We start from the raw sequence: 13,789 nt of genomic DNA, 5'->3' as shown, positions 1-13,789 counted from the left end.
GTAGTGCAGAGTATTTGCTCCATGTGTCGTAATGTTACATCATGTAGCATGAGCAGCTCACGTCTCTGCCCCGTCGATCTCAAAATAACATGCACCGATAAAGGTAATTAACCTACTGCCACACTGCAAAAACTCAACATTTTCCAAGAATATTTGTCTCATTTCTAGTCAAAACTAATCTCTTTTCACTTAAAATAAGACTCATCGCCTAAAAATTCACTTGTTTTTAGATAATTTTCACTTGTTTCAAACGTATTTTCACTTGAAATAAGTAGAAAAATCTGCCAGTGAAAGCAAGTTTTTTGAGCTTGTAATAAGAAAGAAAAACTTGCTACATTATCAGATTTTTCTACTTATTTCAAGTGAAAATATACTTGAAATAAGTAAAAAAGTGTCTTAAAACAAGCTACTTTATAATGTGATTAGTCCTATTTTAATTAAAATGAGATTTGTTTTGACTAGAAATGACATTCTGACTAGAAATAAGACTTGGTAAGATTTAGAGTTTTTGCAGTGCATGGCTGTAGGGATTATGGTGAGAGGAGGATATGACTAAATGTTGAACTATCCCTTTACATAACAAGGCAAGGCAAGGCAATTTTATTTGTATAGCCCGTTTTTACAGTCTGTCTCAAAGGGCTTTACATGGCATCGTAACAACATCCTCTGTCCTTAGACCCTCACATCGACTGAGGAAAAACTCCATGGAAAACCCTTTTAACAGGGAAAAATCGGAGAAACCTCAGGGTGAGCAACAGAGGAGGGATCCCTCACCCAGGACGGACAGACGTACAATAGATGTTGTTACAGACAAGACAACAGTTTGTAGTTTATAGCACAGAATGTGGGAAACATGGGAATGTTATTGTGGCGGTTTCCGGTCTGTGACTCACATGCCGCTGAACTGGAGGCTGTAGGCGTCGGTCTGGTGGTGCGAGGCCAGGTAGTAGTAGTTGAACACACGGATGCGGAACACGGTGGAGTAGACGCAGGTGCACAGGAAGAAGATGGTGATGAAGCACGCCATCTGGTGGACAGAGGTGGTAGCACACACACACACACACACACACACACACACACACACACACACACACACACACACACACACCTGTGAGAACATCTGGACCACTGGAGCCTCATTTATAAAACTGTGCAGCGTAGGAAAAGATGACTACAGGTGGCGTCCGGAGGAAACGCAGAAAATGCATGTGCACAAAAACATTCAGATTTACAACAGAGTGCATGCACGTCCTACAACTGTTTCCATTTATAAATAACAATCAATTATGAAATTGGCGCATGTCAGGGAGAACTTTGCCCTGCCCATATGAGGGCAGAGGAACACCCTTGGTAAATATTCATTCATACTAGAGCTGCAACAATTAATCGACTAATCAAACAATAATCGATTATTAAATTAATCGGTTTGAGTAGTTTTTTAAGAAAAAAAAAAAGTCCATATTCTCTGATTTCAGCTTCTTAAATGTGAATATTTCTGGTTTCTTTGCTCTTTTATGACAATAAACTGAGTCTCTCTTTGGTTTGTGGACAAAACAAAAGATTTGAGGACGACGTCTTGTGGTTATTGACCAAACAACCAATCGATTAATCGTTTAAATAATCAACAGACAGGAAATTCAGTCATTATTGACTGCTGATGAATGCTCCAGAGTAGTTTTTTATTCCTCCAAGTGCATCTGGACGAAATCCTTATATGAGAGTAATAGGGCCAGACACAAAAAGGTCCATAAAACTACACAAAAACCTTGTAATATTCCTCCACACTGCTCGTCCACTGCAATCCAAGTGTCCTGAAGGGATATAGTCCAGAGTTTACTGGAAACGACGTCATTTAGGACATTTTTAACGCCTAAACAGTCCTGTATTGAATTTGCCTGGGGTGCATGAACGTCAGAGCACAATGCAGGACTGTTTAGGCGTTAAAAATGTCCTAAATTATGTCGAATTGAGTTAACTTTGGACTATCTCCCTTCAGGACACTTGGATTGCAGTAAACGAGCAGTGTGGAGGAATATTAAATGGTTTTTGTGTAGTTTTATGGACGTTTTTGTGTCGGGCGCTATTGACTCTCATATAAAGTTTTGGTTGGACTACGAACCGGCCTCCCGGGTCTTCAGATGCACTTTGAGGAATAAAAAACTACTCTGGAGTATTCAGGGTAAGTCAATAATGACAGAATTTCATTTTTTGGGGAACTATTCCTTTAATCAATAATGAATGTAATCGTTAATTTCACACATATAGGAATACCGATCCGGTCCGACCAACCCGTTTGGACCTCACACCTCACTGGTTTGGGCCGTAATTGTGACGTGTCACCGGTGTGTGTGTGTGTGTGTGTGTGTGTGTGTGTGTCAGGTGTGTGTGTCTGACCTCGATGTACAGGTAGTTGTAGTCTCTCTCTGCGAGCTGGATGAAGACGGCGAACAGCGACAGGACCGGCCTGGTGCTGAAGAAGGTGCACTCGGACCAGACCACGGCCACGCTGAACAGGGTCAGCACCACGGACAGCAGCCGGTAGAACCAGCGCTTCAGCAGACACTCCCAGTACCACTCTGCACACACACACACACACACACACACACACACACACACAGGTTAGGTTTTATGCTGCGTTCAAGACAACTCGGAAGTCGGAAAAAAAACGAGCTCCGAGTTGTAAAAAATGAATTGAACGGCGTCGAACTCGGAAATTACAGGTCGGAAACTCGGGTATCATATCAGAGCTCCGACTTTCCGACTTGACGTCACGACAACATCAAAACATGGCGGCCCTCGTCTTAAACGGTTAGAATTTAGACATTTTAAGTTATTTGCTGAGGTTTGAATGCTTATTTTTGTGTATTATTGCAGTAGCCTTTATGAAATACGTTTATATTAAGCTGTGATTGTTGTATGGTGTTAAAGGGATAGTAGCATTTTTTTAAAGTGGGGTTGTATGATCTACAAATAGCCCCTAAGTACTTTAATTGCAGTAGAAGACTCTCTGCACTCCTCCCGTTAGCAACGCCAGCCCATAATAGCCCTGCCCAGAGATTTACAACATACAGTGTTGTGAACAGACCCAAAGAAACGGCCTATTTTCACGGCCTAAAAGAGATTTTACCTGAAAAAAAAATACACAGTTCCATTGTTCACTATAATATAATTTTTTCCAGCCCTTCAAAGTGCAGAAAAAACACAGTTTTTATTTGGACCTAACCAACTCATGTATCCCTCCGCCCAGGGTCAGCGCCCGCCGATCAGCAGTTGGTTAGGTCCAAATAAAAACTGCGTTTTTCCTGCACTTTGAGGGGCTGGAAAAAATTATATTATAGCGAACAATGGAACTGTGTATTTTTTTTTCAGGTAAAACCTCTTTTAGGCCGTGAAAATAGGCCGTTTCTTTGGGTCTGTTCACAACACTGTATGTTGTAAATCTCTGGGCAGGGCTATTATGGGCTGGCGTTGCTAACGGGAGGAGTGCAGAGAGTCTTCTACTGCAATTAAAGTACTTAGGGGCTATTTGTAGATCATACAACCCCACTTTTAAAAAAATGCTACTATCCCTTTAAATTGCGGTCCTCGTATGTGACGAAAATAACGTTTAACGGTTCTCAAGGCTATAATATTATATGTATCCTCATCTGCGGCGTCTCCTCTCCTCCAAAATAAACATAATTTGCTGCTGCATTTATTTTTCATATTCAGCTATGAGCCACAATATGCCAAACTTCCTTCAGGTATCCATGTTTTTTTTCGGAAATTGACCTCTGACCCACCGGCAGTCGGCGTGTAGACGTATCTGCTGAACCAGCCGAGCGGCTCCGACGTCTGGAAGCTGTGGACGAACTGGTGAGACGAACTGGTCTCGTTCTTGGCCACGTCCTCCAGGTGGATGGCCTCCTGCAGCAGGATCTGCCACTGCACACGAGTCCTGTTGTGTCTCTGCACCGCGTAGATCACCTGCACACACACACACACACACACACATACACAGACACACGCACAGTTTTTACATCAGGTCGTCTGAGGGTTAAATTAGATTAGATAGAACTTAATTCATTCTGATGGAAATTCTTATAGCAGGTTGCTCTCAAAGGAAATACAGTAAAAAAAATACAAAGAAGAATAATGTCTAAGGATAAGACAGAAATATAAAATACATTGGACAATGTCTAAAACAATAAAAATTAGAAGAAGAGAAAAAAAGAAAATCAAAATCAAAATCTACGTGACTGAACTGTGTATGAAAGGCTAAAGGGCTTTTGTTGTGACACTCACTCACTGTCAGTTTTTTTTTGTTCCTTACCAAGGCAGGTCCCTGCAATGTCATGGTTGTTACACAGAACTCTTAATATCATGTCAGGCAAGAAATCTAAAATCATCGTTTTGCCCTATTTAAAGGCTCATTATTATTGCTTCGTATTTCTCTGTAATGTAGCAAACATGTTAAAGGGATAGTTCAATATTTTGGCAAATTGGGATTTCTTGGTTTCCCTCATCAAACTCATCAAATGCACAATCCAACAACTTCAAAACACTCTGGTGGACAAGTTGTGACCTGCACATTCACCACGCCATGAGATAATAACACAACGTTACCAGACAGAGTTGTTTTAGAGGTAAATGCAGAGACTGCTTGCTGAAAAACTGTCCCTGATAATAAGAGTAGAGGCTGGAGTTTAAGATGCACATATGGGGCAGATGTGCATCTTTATGCCAGCGAATAAAGGCGCTGCATGCGCTCTGAGTGCTGAGCGCATTTATGCCGCAGCTGCATCGGAGGAGAAAACTTTTTTTTTTTTTTAAATCATTAGCGGTGCTTATTTATTAGTCCACACTACATGTTGGTGCCTTCGGTCCTCTCTGCCTCGCATCGTCTCAGGAAATAACTGGGAAGGTTTCAGAATATTTGTAAACTGAAAGCAGATTTTCTAACAGACTTGATGACACCTGTCGTCTCCCTCCCGACGGCGGTTTACGCCGAGGGAACCACCACAGATTATTGTAAAAGGTTTGAAAGTCCGAGGCTCGATCCAAAAACGCTTTTACACAGCAGAAAATCAAGTTGCTTGATCCGAAACTGTCTAACACTACAAAAAGCCGAACCATGGCATGATAATGTACTTTGATCCGACACTAGACTGCGCTCTAACGTGCCGTTTTTTTAATCCTAGGTTAACCGGATAATAAATTCATAACTGGATAGCAGATTGCCTACTCGGGTACCCGGGTACTCGGGTAACCGTGCACATCCCTAGCTTGCACCAACAATTAAAGGTAACAAACCTACTGCTGTGACTATATGGATTATGGCAATGGGCCAATTTGCCAAAATGTTGAACTATCCCTTTAATAATATTACTTTTTAACTTTCTACCTTTCTACTTTCTATCTCAGCCCTGAATTCAAACTATATTTATAAACTATATCATTATCTGTGATGAATAGTCGACTAATCGCCCTAAATGACGACGATCGGTCGACCAAGAAAATCTTTGGTCGGGGGCCGCCCCAATAAAAATATACAATACTATACTAGGATGTGTATGTTTGTATCATTGCACACAGGTGATATATTTATATATTTATATATATATGTGTGTTAAATCTGTCTAGTGCTGTGACCTTTGACCTCTGTGTGACCTCTGACCTGTTTGTGGAGCTTCACCAGACTCTTCTCGCTGGGATACGTGTTCTGCTTGTCGTCAAAGTCCTCGTAGTCGTCCATGTTCCTGCCCATCTTCTCCTGGTAGTCCAGCGGGCACTGAGGGAACAGAGGGATCGATCGATTGATTGATTGATCGATTGATCAGTGTGATCGGTGATATTATGTGATCAATCTCAGGGTATATACAGGAATCTTGAAGTTAATTCTAAAACCTTTTCAAGACCTTTTCAATATTTTTCAATACCTCACCGCCACTTCAAGCTGTAACCATTTACATCAGTGACACTTTTAACGTAACAGTTTTAGTTTGTGATAAAGACTATAGACCACTATGATACAACAGAATTCAAAATAGGCTAGGATAATAAATCAAAGGCAAAGTTTATAAAAAAAACAAAAAAAACATTGCTCCACTCTCAAAAAACAAAAACAACAATCTTCTTTTCTTTTTTATGTACCGGTTCATCTTTGTTTTTTAATAAAATGAATAAATTCACACATTTTTACAATGTTTTTTAGGACTCAAACTCTTGGACAGCTAATTCAGAAAAAAATACCTTCAAAATTTAAGACTTTATAAAGTCGTGAAAAGACTTTTTAATACTTTTTAAGGGTCTTAATTTTCCCAAAATTGATTTATCACCTTTTAATACTATTCAAGACCCCGCGGATACCCTGAATCTGCTCTCACCTTCCTGAGGATGGTGTCGATGCACTTCCTCAGCGGATGGTTGTACTTGATGGACTCGCTCACCTTCCTCACCTCCTGCAGCACACACACACACACACACACAGACACACACACAGACACACACACACACACACACACACACACACACACACACACACACACACACACACACACACACACACACATATTAGGACGTGACCTTTGACCTCCTCCTCCCGTCGCCGTGGCGCCCTGCTGCCCTGCTGCCCTCACCTCCATCACGTCCTCCAGGTTCTCCTCGGCGTCGGCCTTCTCCGTCATCAGCTTGGAGGCCTTGAAGTAGGTCTTGATGAGCAGGTAACCGTGGCGCGACGCGTTCCAGTACGACCGCGGGATCTCCACCAGCCCGTAACCTAGCAACAGCACCAGCAGGAACAGGCCCCAGGTGTTCGCCGCCGTGATGCCGATGGTCTGGAGCTCGTACCTGCAGCACACACACACACACACACACACCTGTTACCTTACACACATCTAGTTAAAGTTGCTATTGTTGGGGCGGTGCGTGGCGCAGTGGGTAAAGCGGCCGCCCCATGTAGAGGCTACAGTCCTCACCGCAGGCGGCCCCGGTTCGAATTCCCCCTCTCTCTGCCTCCCCCTTTCCTGTCTATTTCTACTGCGTGCTATCAAATAAAGGCAAAAAGCCAAAAGATATACTTTAAAAACAAACAAAAAAAAGTTGCTATTGTTTTCGCCAGTATTACTGATTATTTTTTATCATTGATTAATCTGTTGATTATGTTTAACGATTAATCAATTAGTGATCAATAAAATGTTGAAAAATGTCAATCAGTGTTTCTCAAACCACCAGATGACAGTTTACACGACAACGCTCGCGGATGAAAACGGCAAAATATTTCATCGGATGTGCCTTTAGTTTAGAGACGGCGACAGCGTTTTCGGGGCTTGAAAACCCAAAAAAGTGAAACCACCCTCCAGAGTGGAAATCTTAAAAACGCTCCGCCGTTGCGTCCCCGTGTAAAAGGTGAAAACGCAAAAACCTCTGCTCCGATTGTTCTGACCTGAGGAGGGCACAGAGGGCAGCATAACCACGGCCGGCGTACAGCCTGCCGGAAATCTAGAGGAAGAAGAAGAACACACAGGCGTGCAGACTTGGTGGTGTTGTGTGTTGTGCGTCACGCTGCCACCTAGGCGCCTGGCGTGCATACAACATTGAATTCCGTAGACTTTTGCGTCACTGTATGCACGCGGATTTCCACCCCAAAAACGCTCGTCTAAACGCAGAATAAAAAGTGAAGACGCAACGCCACTTCTGCGTTTTCTGTTCGGATCGTTTCCGTATAAATGTAGCCTCAGTCTATTGTCATAAAGGAACAAAGAAACCAGAAATATTCACATTTAAGAAGCTGAAATCAGAGACTTTTGACTTTTTTTCTTAAAAAAACGATTATTTGATTATCAAAATAGTTGATAATTAATTTAATAATCGATTATTGTGCGATTAATTGATTCATTGTTGCAGCTCTACATCAGATTTTCTCTCATGAAGCAAAACATGACCACTGCAGCGAACCAGCTTTCATTCCTTTTTCGTTTTCTAATTCTTTAGTTTTTCGGTGAAGCACAGTGATGTCATTGGCTGAGCGAGGCCCCGCCCCCTGCGGAGCCAGGTGAGGCAGCAGCAGCAGGACTCACCAGGACAGGTGCCACTCGGGGTGGACGGCCACATAGATGAGCAGCGAGCCGAAGATGAGCAGGTACGTCCCGTAGTAGATGGCGTTTTCTATCAGCGCCGTCTTCACCTTCCCCGTGATGGAGAAGCCGCCGGAGCGAGCGTACGACTGCATGAAGGGCAGCAGCAACCTGAGCGCACAGGGAGACGTGATGTCACCATGACGTCATCATCATCATCATCATCATTGTTATCATCATTGCATCATCGTTACTCAGACTGACCAGGTGAGACACTGAGACGTCCAGTACACCACCCTCCAGAAGACGGGCATGATGCCGTCGGGGATGTAGCTCCACGGCCGGTAGCAGGACTGGGACGAGCTGGAGACAGGTGAGACAGGTGAGACAGGTGAGACAGGTGAGACAGGTGAGACAGGTGAGACAGGTGAGCCGGTGAGACAGGTGAGACAGGTGAGACAGGTGAGACAGGTGAGACAGGTGAGACAGGTGAGATTGTCATAATCCCTATGGGAATGGCTAGTGGCTACGTCATCACATTCTAAAACATCACTTCCCTGTCCAATCGCAGGATATTCAGGATAGAAACAATAGGCAGAGCCGGGTCAAAAACACCGCGGGAGCTTTCATTTATGAATAAATAAACATATATATTCATGTATATGAATTCAATGCACAATATAGCATATATATATATATATATATATATATATATTGGAATATATATATATATATATTGTGTTATTATTATATATATATATATATTTTACCGTAAAAAAAAAAAAAGAAAAAAGAGAGAGAGGAGATGAACGTAACGTGGGACGAAAGTAACAAAGCGATTTTCTCCAAGCACATATGTCTAACTTTGTCAGCATGTACATCATGTATAACCTAACAGAAAAGAATCTTGAGGTTATGTCTTACTTTGACCGAGTTACATTCAAGAACCAGCTGTTTTCAATGACTGAAAGTGATTTCACTCGGTGATTTATTTCGATCGATCATCTGTGTTTACCGTTTCAGGTGTAATAGATGGTTAGACAGATTAATTAGTCCTCTAACACATCCTAAAGTTTGACTTGTCAGAGTTTTTCAGTATAGAAGCAGCAGGTTTAAGTGTCGGGAGTCACTGTGGGGACGAAGGAAACAGCTGTAAAGTTAACCTCGTCCCTCTCTTTTATACAGTCTATGGTCCCTCTGCACATTAATGAGCCTGTCTGTCACCGTGCCGCACCGCGGTCACCGTGATGTGTTAACGTTACAGGATTAATTAAAACACACAACGTAAACAATGCGACCGTATACATGTGTAAATACTACCGGAGGAGGCCAGTGAACCAGTGGATCGCGGTGGTCCAGTCACGGAGGTAAACGTTAGTTAGCTAGTAGCTAGCGCCAAACGTTAGCTCATATAACGTCTCTATGTAACTTATAAATTATTGTGTGTGTGTGTGTGTGTGTGTGTGTTTTGGAGGGACAGCAATGAAGAACATGCATTGCTGTATACGTTCGCAGCAGGAGTTGGACACGGAAGTGACTCGTGACGTCACACTAGCCATTCCCATAGTCATAGCAGTAGGTTTGTTACGTTTAATTGTCGGTGCAAGCTATTTTTAGAACGGCGGAGCAGAGCGGCGAGCTGCTCAGAGCTACGCTACGGAGGCTCATGGGATTTCTTGGTTTCCCTCATCAAACTCATCAAATACACAATCCAACAACTCCACAACGCTCTGGTGGACAAGTTGTGACCTGCACATTCACCACGCTATCAGGTAATAACACAACGTTACCAGACAGAGTTGTTTTAGAGGGAAATTCATGCAAAACCGCTGATGCGCGTTGTCTTCAGGGACAGTTTTTCATCAAGCAGTCTCTGTATTTCCCTCTAAAACAACTCTGTCTGGTAACGTTGTGTTATTATCTCATAGCGTGGTGAATGTGCAGCTCACAACTTGTCCACCAGAGCGTTGTGGAGTTGTTGGATTGTGTATTTGATGAGTTTGATGAGGGAAACCAAGAAATCCCATGAGCCTCCGTAGCGTAGCTCTGAGCAGCTCACGGCTCTGCTCCGCCGTTCTAAAAACAGCTTGCACCGACAATTTAAGGTAACGAACCTACTGCTATGACTATAGGGATTATGGCAATGGGTCAATTTGACAAAAATGTTTAACTATCCCTTTAAGATTTTGAAACATGAATCATTTTCCTTCCACTTTGTGTTGCTCTGTCACATGAAATCCCAATAAAACACATTTCAGTTTGTGGTTGTAACGAGACAATCAATATTGACTGAGTACTGATGAGTCATGCTTTGTAACAGTTCACGTCACGGCGACACAAACAGAGAGCAAATCCTTCGCAGAATACATTTGATTAATTATTGATTATTGATCGACTGCTGAATCAGAACCGCTGCAGACTGACTGACCTCTGGGTGGGCGTGGCCGACGTGTTGACTGTGGTGTGATTGGACGGTAACGGGCCGAGGGTGGGGGCGTGTTTCTCATGGTCGATCTTGCACTGTTTGTAGATGGTCTGTACGGAGACAACACACACACACACACACACAGAGTCAGAGGTGCAGGTGTAAGTGTTTTTTTTTTTTAGTTTAGTGTGTTTATTTCGGTCTTATAAAAACAAATACAATAGACAAATATAAAGGCATAAATACAAAACAAAACAAAACAAAACAAATCAGAACAAAAACACAACAAGCAATACAATTTACTTTGACCGAAAAGGTGTAGGCTGAAGCATCAGCTTATTTTGCCTACGCTTCTTAAAGGGACAACGAGGAGTTTTGGAAAAGCAAAGCGTTTTCTCACTACATTTATGAGCCTCCGTGCGCACCGTAGAATTCTTCTACCGGCGCAAGACAGACTCATGTTTTCAATTCATCAAGAATTAAAGTCAGATGTTCAAAGAGGTTCAGTTACCGTCGTAGTCCCGACCATAAACGGCAATACGGTGGCGTTATTCTCATGAGCGTCTGCGAAACCGAAAGTAAGGAAACGCTGGTCGGCTCGCCCAGCATTTCCGCCATTAATTAAAATAACAAAATAACGATAGAGACAAAACGATATATTTATCGAAAATGGACCCATTAACAAGTGTGGGTAGCGGAGATTCATCCACATTAACGTGAGACTTTTTTATAACCAAATAGAAACTCCTCGTTGCCCCTTTAAATTAACATTTTCCGTTCACTCATTTTAAAATTTTTTTACAGAACAACAACAAAAAAAAACCTTGCATATTCTACATACAGCAGTTTATAAGCACACTGGTATTTATAAATCAGTTTTATATTTATTAATACTATTATTTTTGAATAACTTGTGTAATAAGTGTGTGTGTGTGTGTCGGAGCAGGACTGACCGTGCTGACGTCCAGCGGGAGGATGAAGACGATGAGGAAGCACAGGTACCAGGCGAGCAGCGTGCCGAACAGAACCATGCGCTGCTGCTTCTTGAAGTCGCCATAGCGATGCAGCAGGAACAGCGCCAGGAAGAAAACCACCACGATCTCGATGCCGAGGGCGGCGCCGCTCATCCTGCTGCTGGACTGGTCCGACCTGCAGAGAGACGGAGACGGATAACCACCTGATAAAGATCTGATATTGATCTGATGAGAGAGAGAGAAAAAAAGGTCAACGTCGGAGCGAGGACATCCCATAATGCCCACGATAAACTGGAGGAATCACCAAAGCGACTACAGCTGCACAGCCAACCCAGTATAAAACAAACTGAAACTGAAACTGGACCACCAGACAAAATGTGACTCTCAGTCTGGACAAAATGTGAACAACTTAAAGGAATAGTTCACCAAAAAATTAAATATGAAAAAATGAATACTCCGGAGTAGTTTTTTATTCCTCAAAGTGCATCTGGAGACCCGGGAGGCCGGTTCCTAGTCCAACGAAAACTTTAGTAATAGCGCCCGACACAAAAACATCCATAAAACTACACAAAAACCATTTAATATTCCTCCACACTGCTCGTCCGCTGCAATCCAAGTGTCCTGAAGGGAGATAGTCCAGAGTTCACTGGAAACATCACATTTTTTTTTTTTTTTTTTTTTTTTTTAAGTATATTTTTTGGCTTTTTCATGCCTTTATTTGATAGGACAGTTGAGAGTGTGACAGGAAATGGGAGGCAGAGATGGGGGGAATGACATGCAGGATAGAGCCGTCCGACGCGGGACTCGAACCGGGGCCGCCTGCAGCGAGGACTATAGCCTCAACACATGGGGCGGGTGCTCTACCAACTGAGCTAAACTCCGCCCCGAAACATCACATTTTTAGTACAATGCAGGACTGTTTAGGCTGTAAAAATGTCCTAAATGACATCGTTTCCAGTAAACTCTGGACTATTTCCCTTCAGGACACTTGGATTGCAGTGGACGAGCAGTGTGGAGGAATATTAAATGGTTTTTGTGTAGTTTTATGGACTTTTCTGTGTCGGGCGCTATTGACTCTCATATAAAGTTTTCGTTGGACTACGAACCGGCCTCCCGGGTCTCCAGATGCACTTTTTTAGGAATAAAAAACTACTCCGGAGTATTCATCAGCATGAGGGTGAGTCAATAATGACTGAATCTGAATTTCATCTTTTGGTGAACTATTCCTTTAACTACAGTTTGAGAAACAAAGTTAAGTCACAAAGAAACTGGCAAACCACTGAGAAAAAAAGTGGCTGCAGTGATTTGACCCTTCAGAGCCACCGTAGATTCTTCTGACACAATTGATTGGTCTGGTTACTGCAACAGGCAATAAAACATACAAACAAAGCCGCCATCATCATCATCATCATCATCATCATCATGGCGGCTGGACGATGATGAGTGATGTCACCTCACAGGTCATGTGACTGCGTACGCGGCTGACCTGGAAAACTATGAATGGGTCTTTGTGTTGGTCCAGTAATTACTGCACTAATTGTGTTTGTGAGGGTTTTAATTAGGACTGCAGCTTCATGAGTCTCAGCAGATTCTTCTTGTGTGTGTGTCCTCCATTCCTCCTGGTGATGATCAATGACACTGATTGATCGGATATTAATTAGGGCTCACCTCTGGAGTCTGGACCCTGAGGTGGGTGGTTGAGGCTCTGGACCAGTTGGAACCGGTTTATTATTGCCTGTGTGTGTGTGTAATTACAAGGAAAACTGGTTCTAAACAGAAACCAGAATCAATAACATTAAAACGCCGCTGACGTCGCCGCTCGTTCTGGTTCTTCTTTCATCTGTGGCCGCAGGCAGCGTCTCCATGGCAACGCGCTGACACAATGATAGAAGACACAACTGATTCACCTCCATCAGACAACCTGGACGGTTTATATATATATTATAGGCTTGGCTATGTACATTGACGTTAATATATATTAACATAGGCTAACTACCGTACAACATCACGTGTTACAAGTCACGGTGTCACATGATCTTCACCCGCACGTATCATATGGTCACATTGATGATGACAACACACACACACAAACACACGTACAGTCTGTGTGTGTGTGTGTGACAGCTGTTTACCTGCAGCAGAGACAGCCAGGTGTGTGTCCTGTCCTGTCACCGGAAACAGCAGCTGGCTGTTCTCCGGTCAGATCTGTAACGTTACAACTAACGTTAACTTAGCAGCAGCTGAGCTAACCGACGCTAACGTAACTAACCTGCCCTTTGCTTGGTTTGGTTTGGTGACGTGTCGTCTCTTCTTACCGCGGTGGTGGGTCAGTGTGT

The 13,789-nt window shown here is 42.9% G+C and overlaps 1 protein-coding gene across 1 annotated transcript in view; it reads right to left on the bottom strand.

Annotated features, from left to right (window-relative positions):
- lmbrd2b (LMBR1 domain containing 2b) overlaps positions 1-13,789 on the bottom strand; it is a 20,953-nt gene extending 7,164 nt beyond the window's left edge. The window contains exons 1-11 of the mRNA XM_085792663.1: positions 13,769-13,789; positions 11,433-11,628; positions 10,483-10,589; positions 8,319-8,417; positions 8,058-8,225; positions 6,618-6,828; positions 6,366-6,440; positions 5,657-5,770; positions 3,783-3,966; positions 2,395-2,576; positions 894-1,027 (exon numbers count right to left, since the gene is read on the bottom strand). Coding sequence (XP_085648789.1) covers positions 894-1,027; positions 2,395-2,576; positions 3,783-3,966; positions 5,657-5,770; positions 6,366-6,440; positions 6,618-6,828; positions 8,058-8,225; positions 8,319-8,417; positions 10,483-10,589; positions 11,433-11,606 — 1,448 coding nt within the window. The 5' untranslated portion in view covers positions 11,607-11,628; positions 13,769-13,789. The remainder of the gene's footprint in view (positions 1-893; positions 1,028-2,394; positions 2,577-3,782; positions 3,967-5,656; positions 5,771-6,365; positions 6,441-6,617; positions 6,829-8,057; positions 8,226-8,318; positions 8,418-10,482; positions 10,590-11,432; positions 11,629-13,768) is intronic.

This window comes from Trachurus japonicus, chromosome 12 (assembly GCF_045865225.1).
Source record: "Trachurus japonicus isolate A0001 chromosome 12, Traja_1.0".
In the NCBI taxonomy this organism is placed as follows: Eukaryota; Metazoa; Chordata; class Actinopteri; order Carangiformes; family Carangidae; genus Trachurus; species Trachurus japonicus.
The sequence above is the reverse complement of the archived record's forward strand: the minus strand, read 5'-3'. Positions and strand labels throughout refer to the sequence as shown.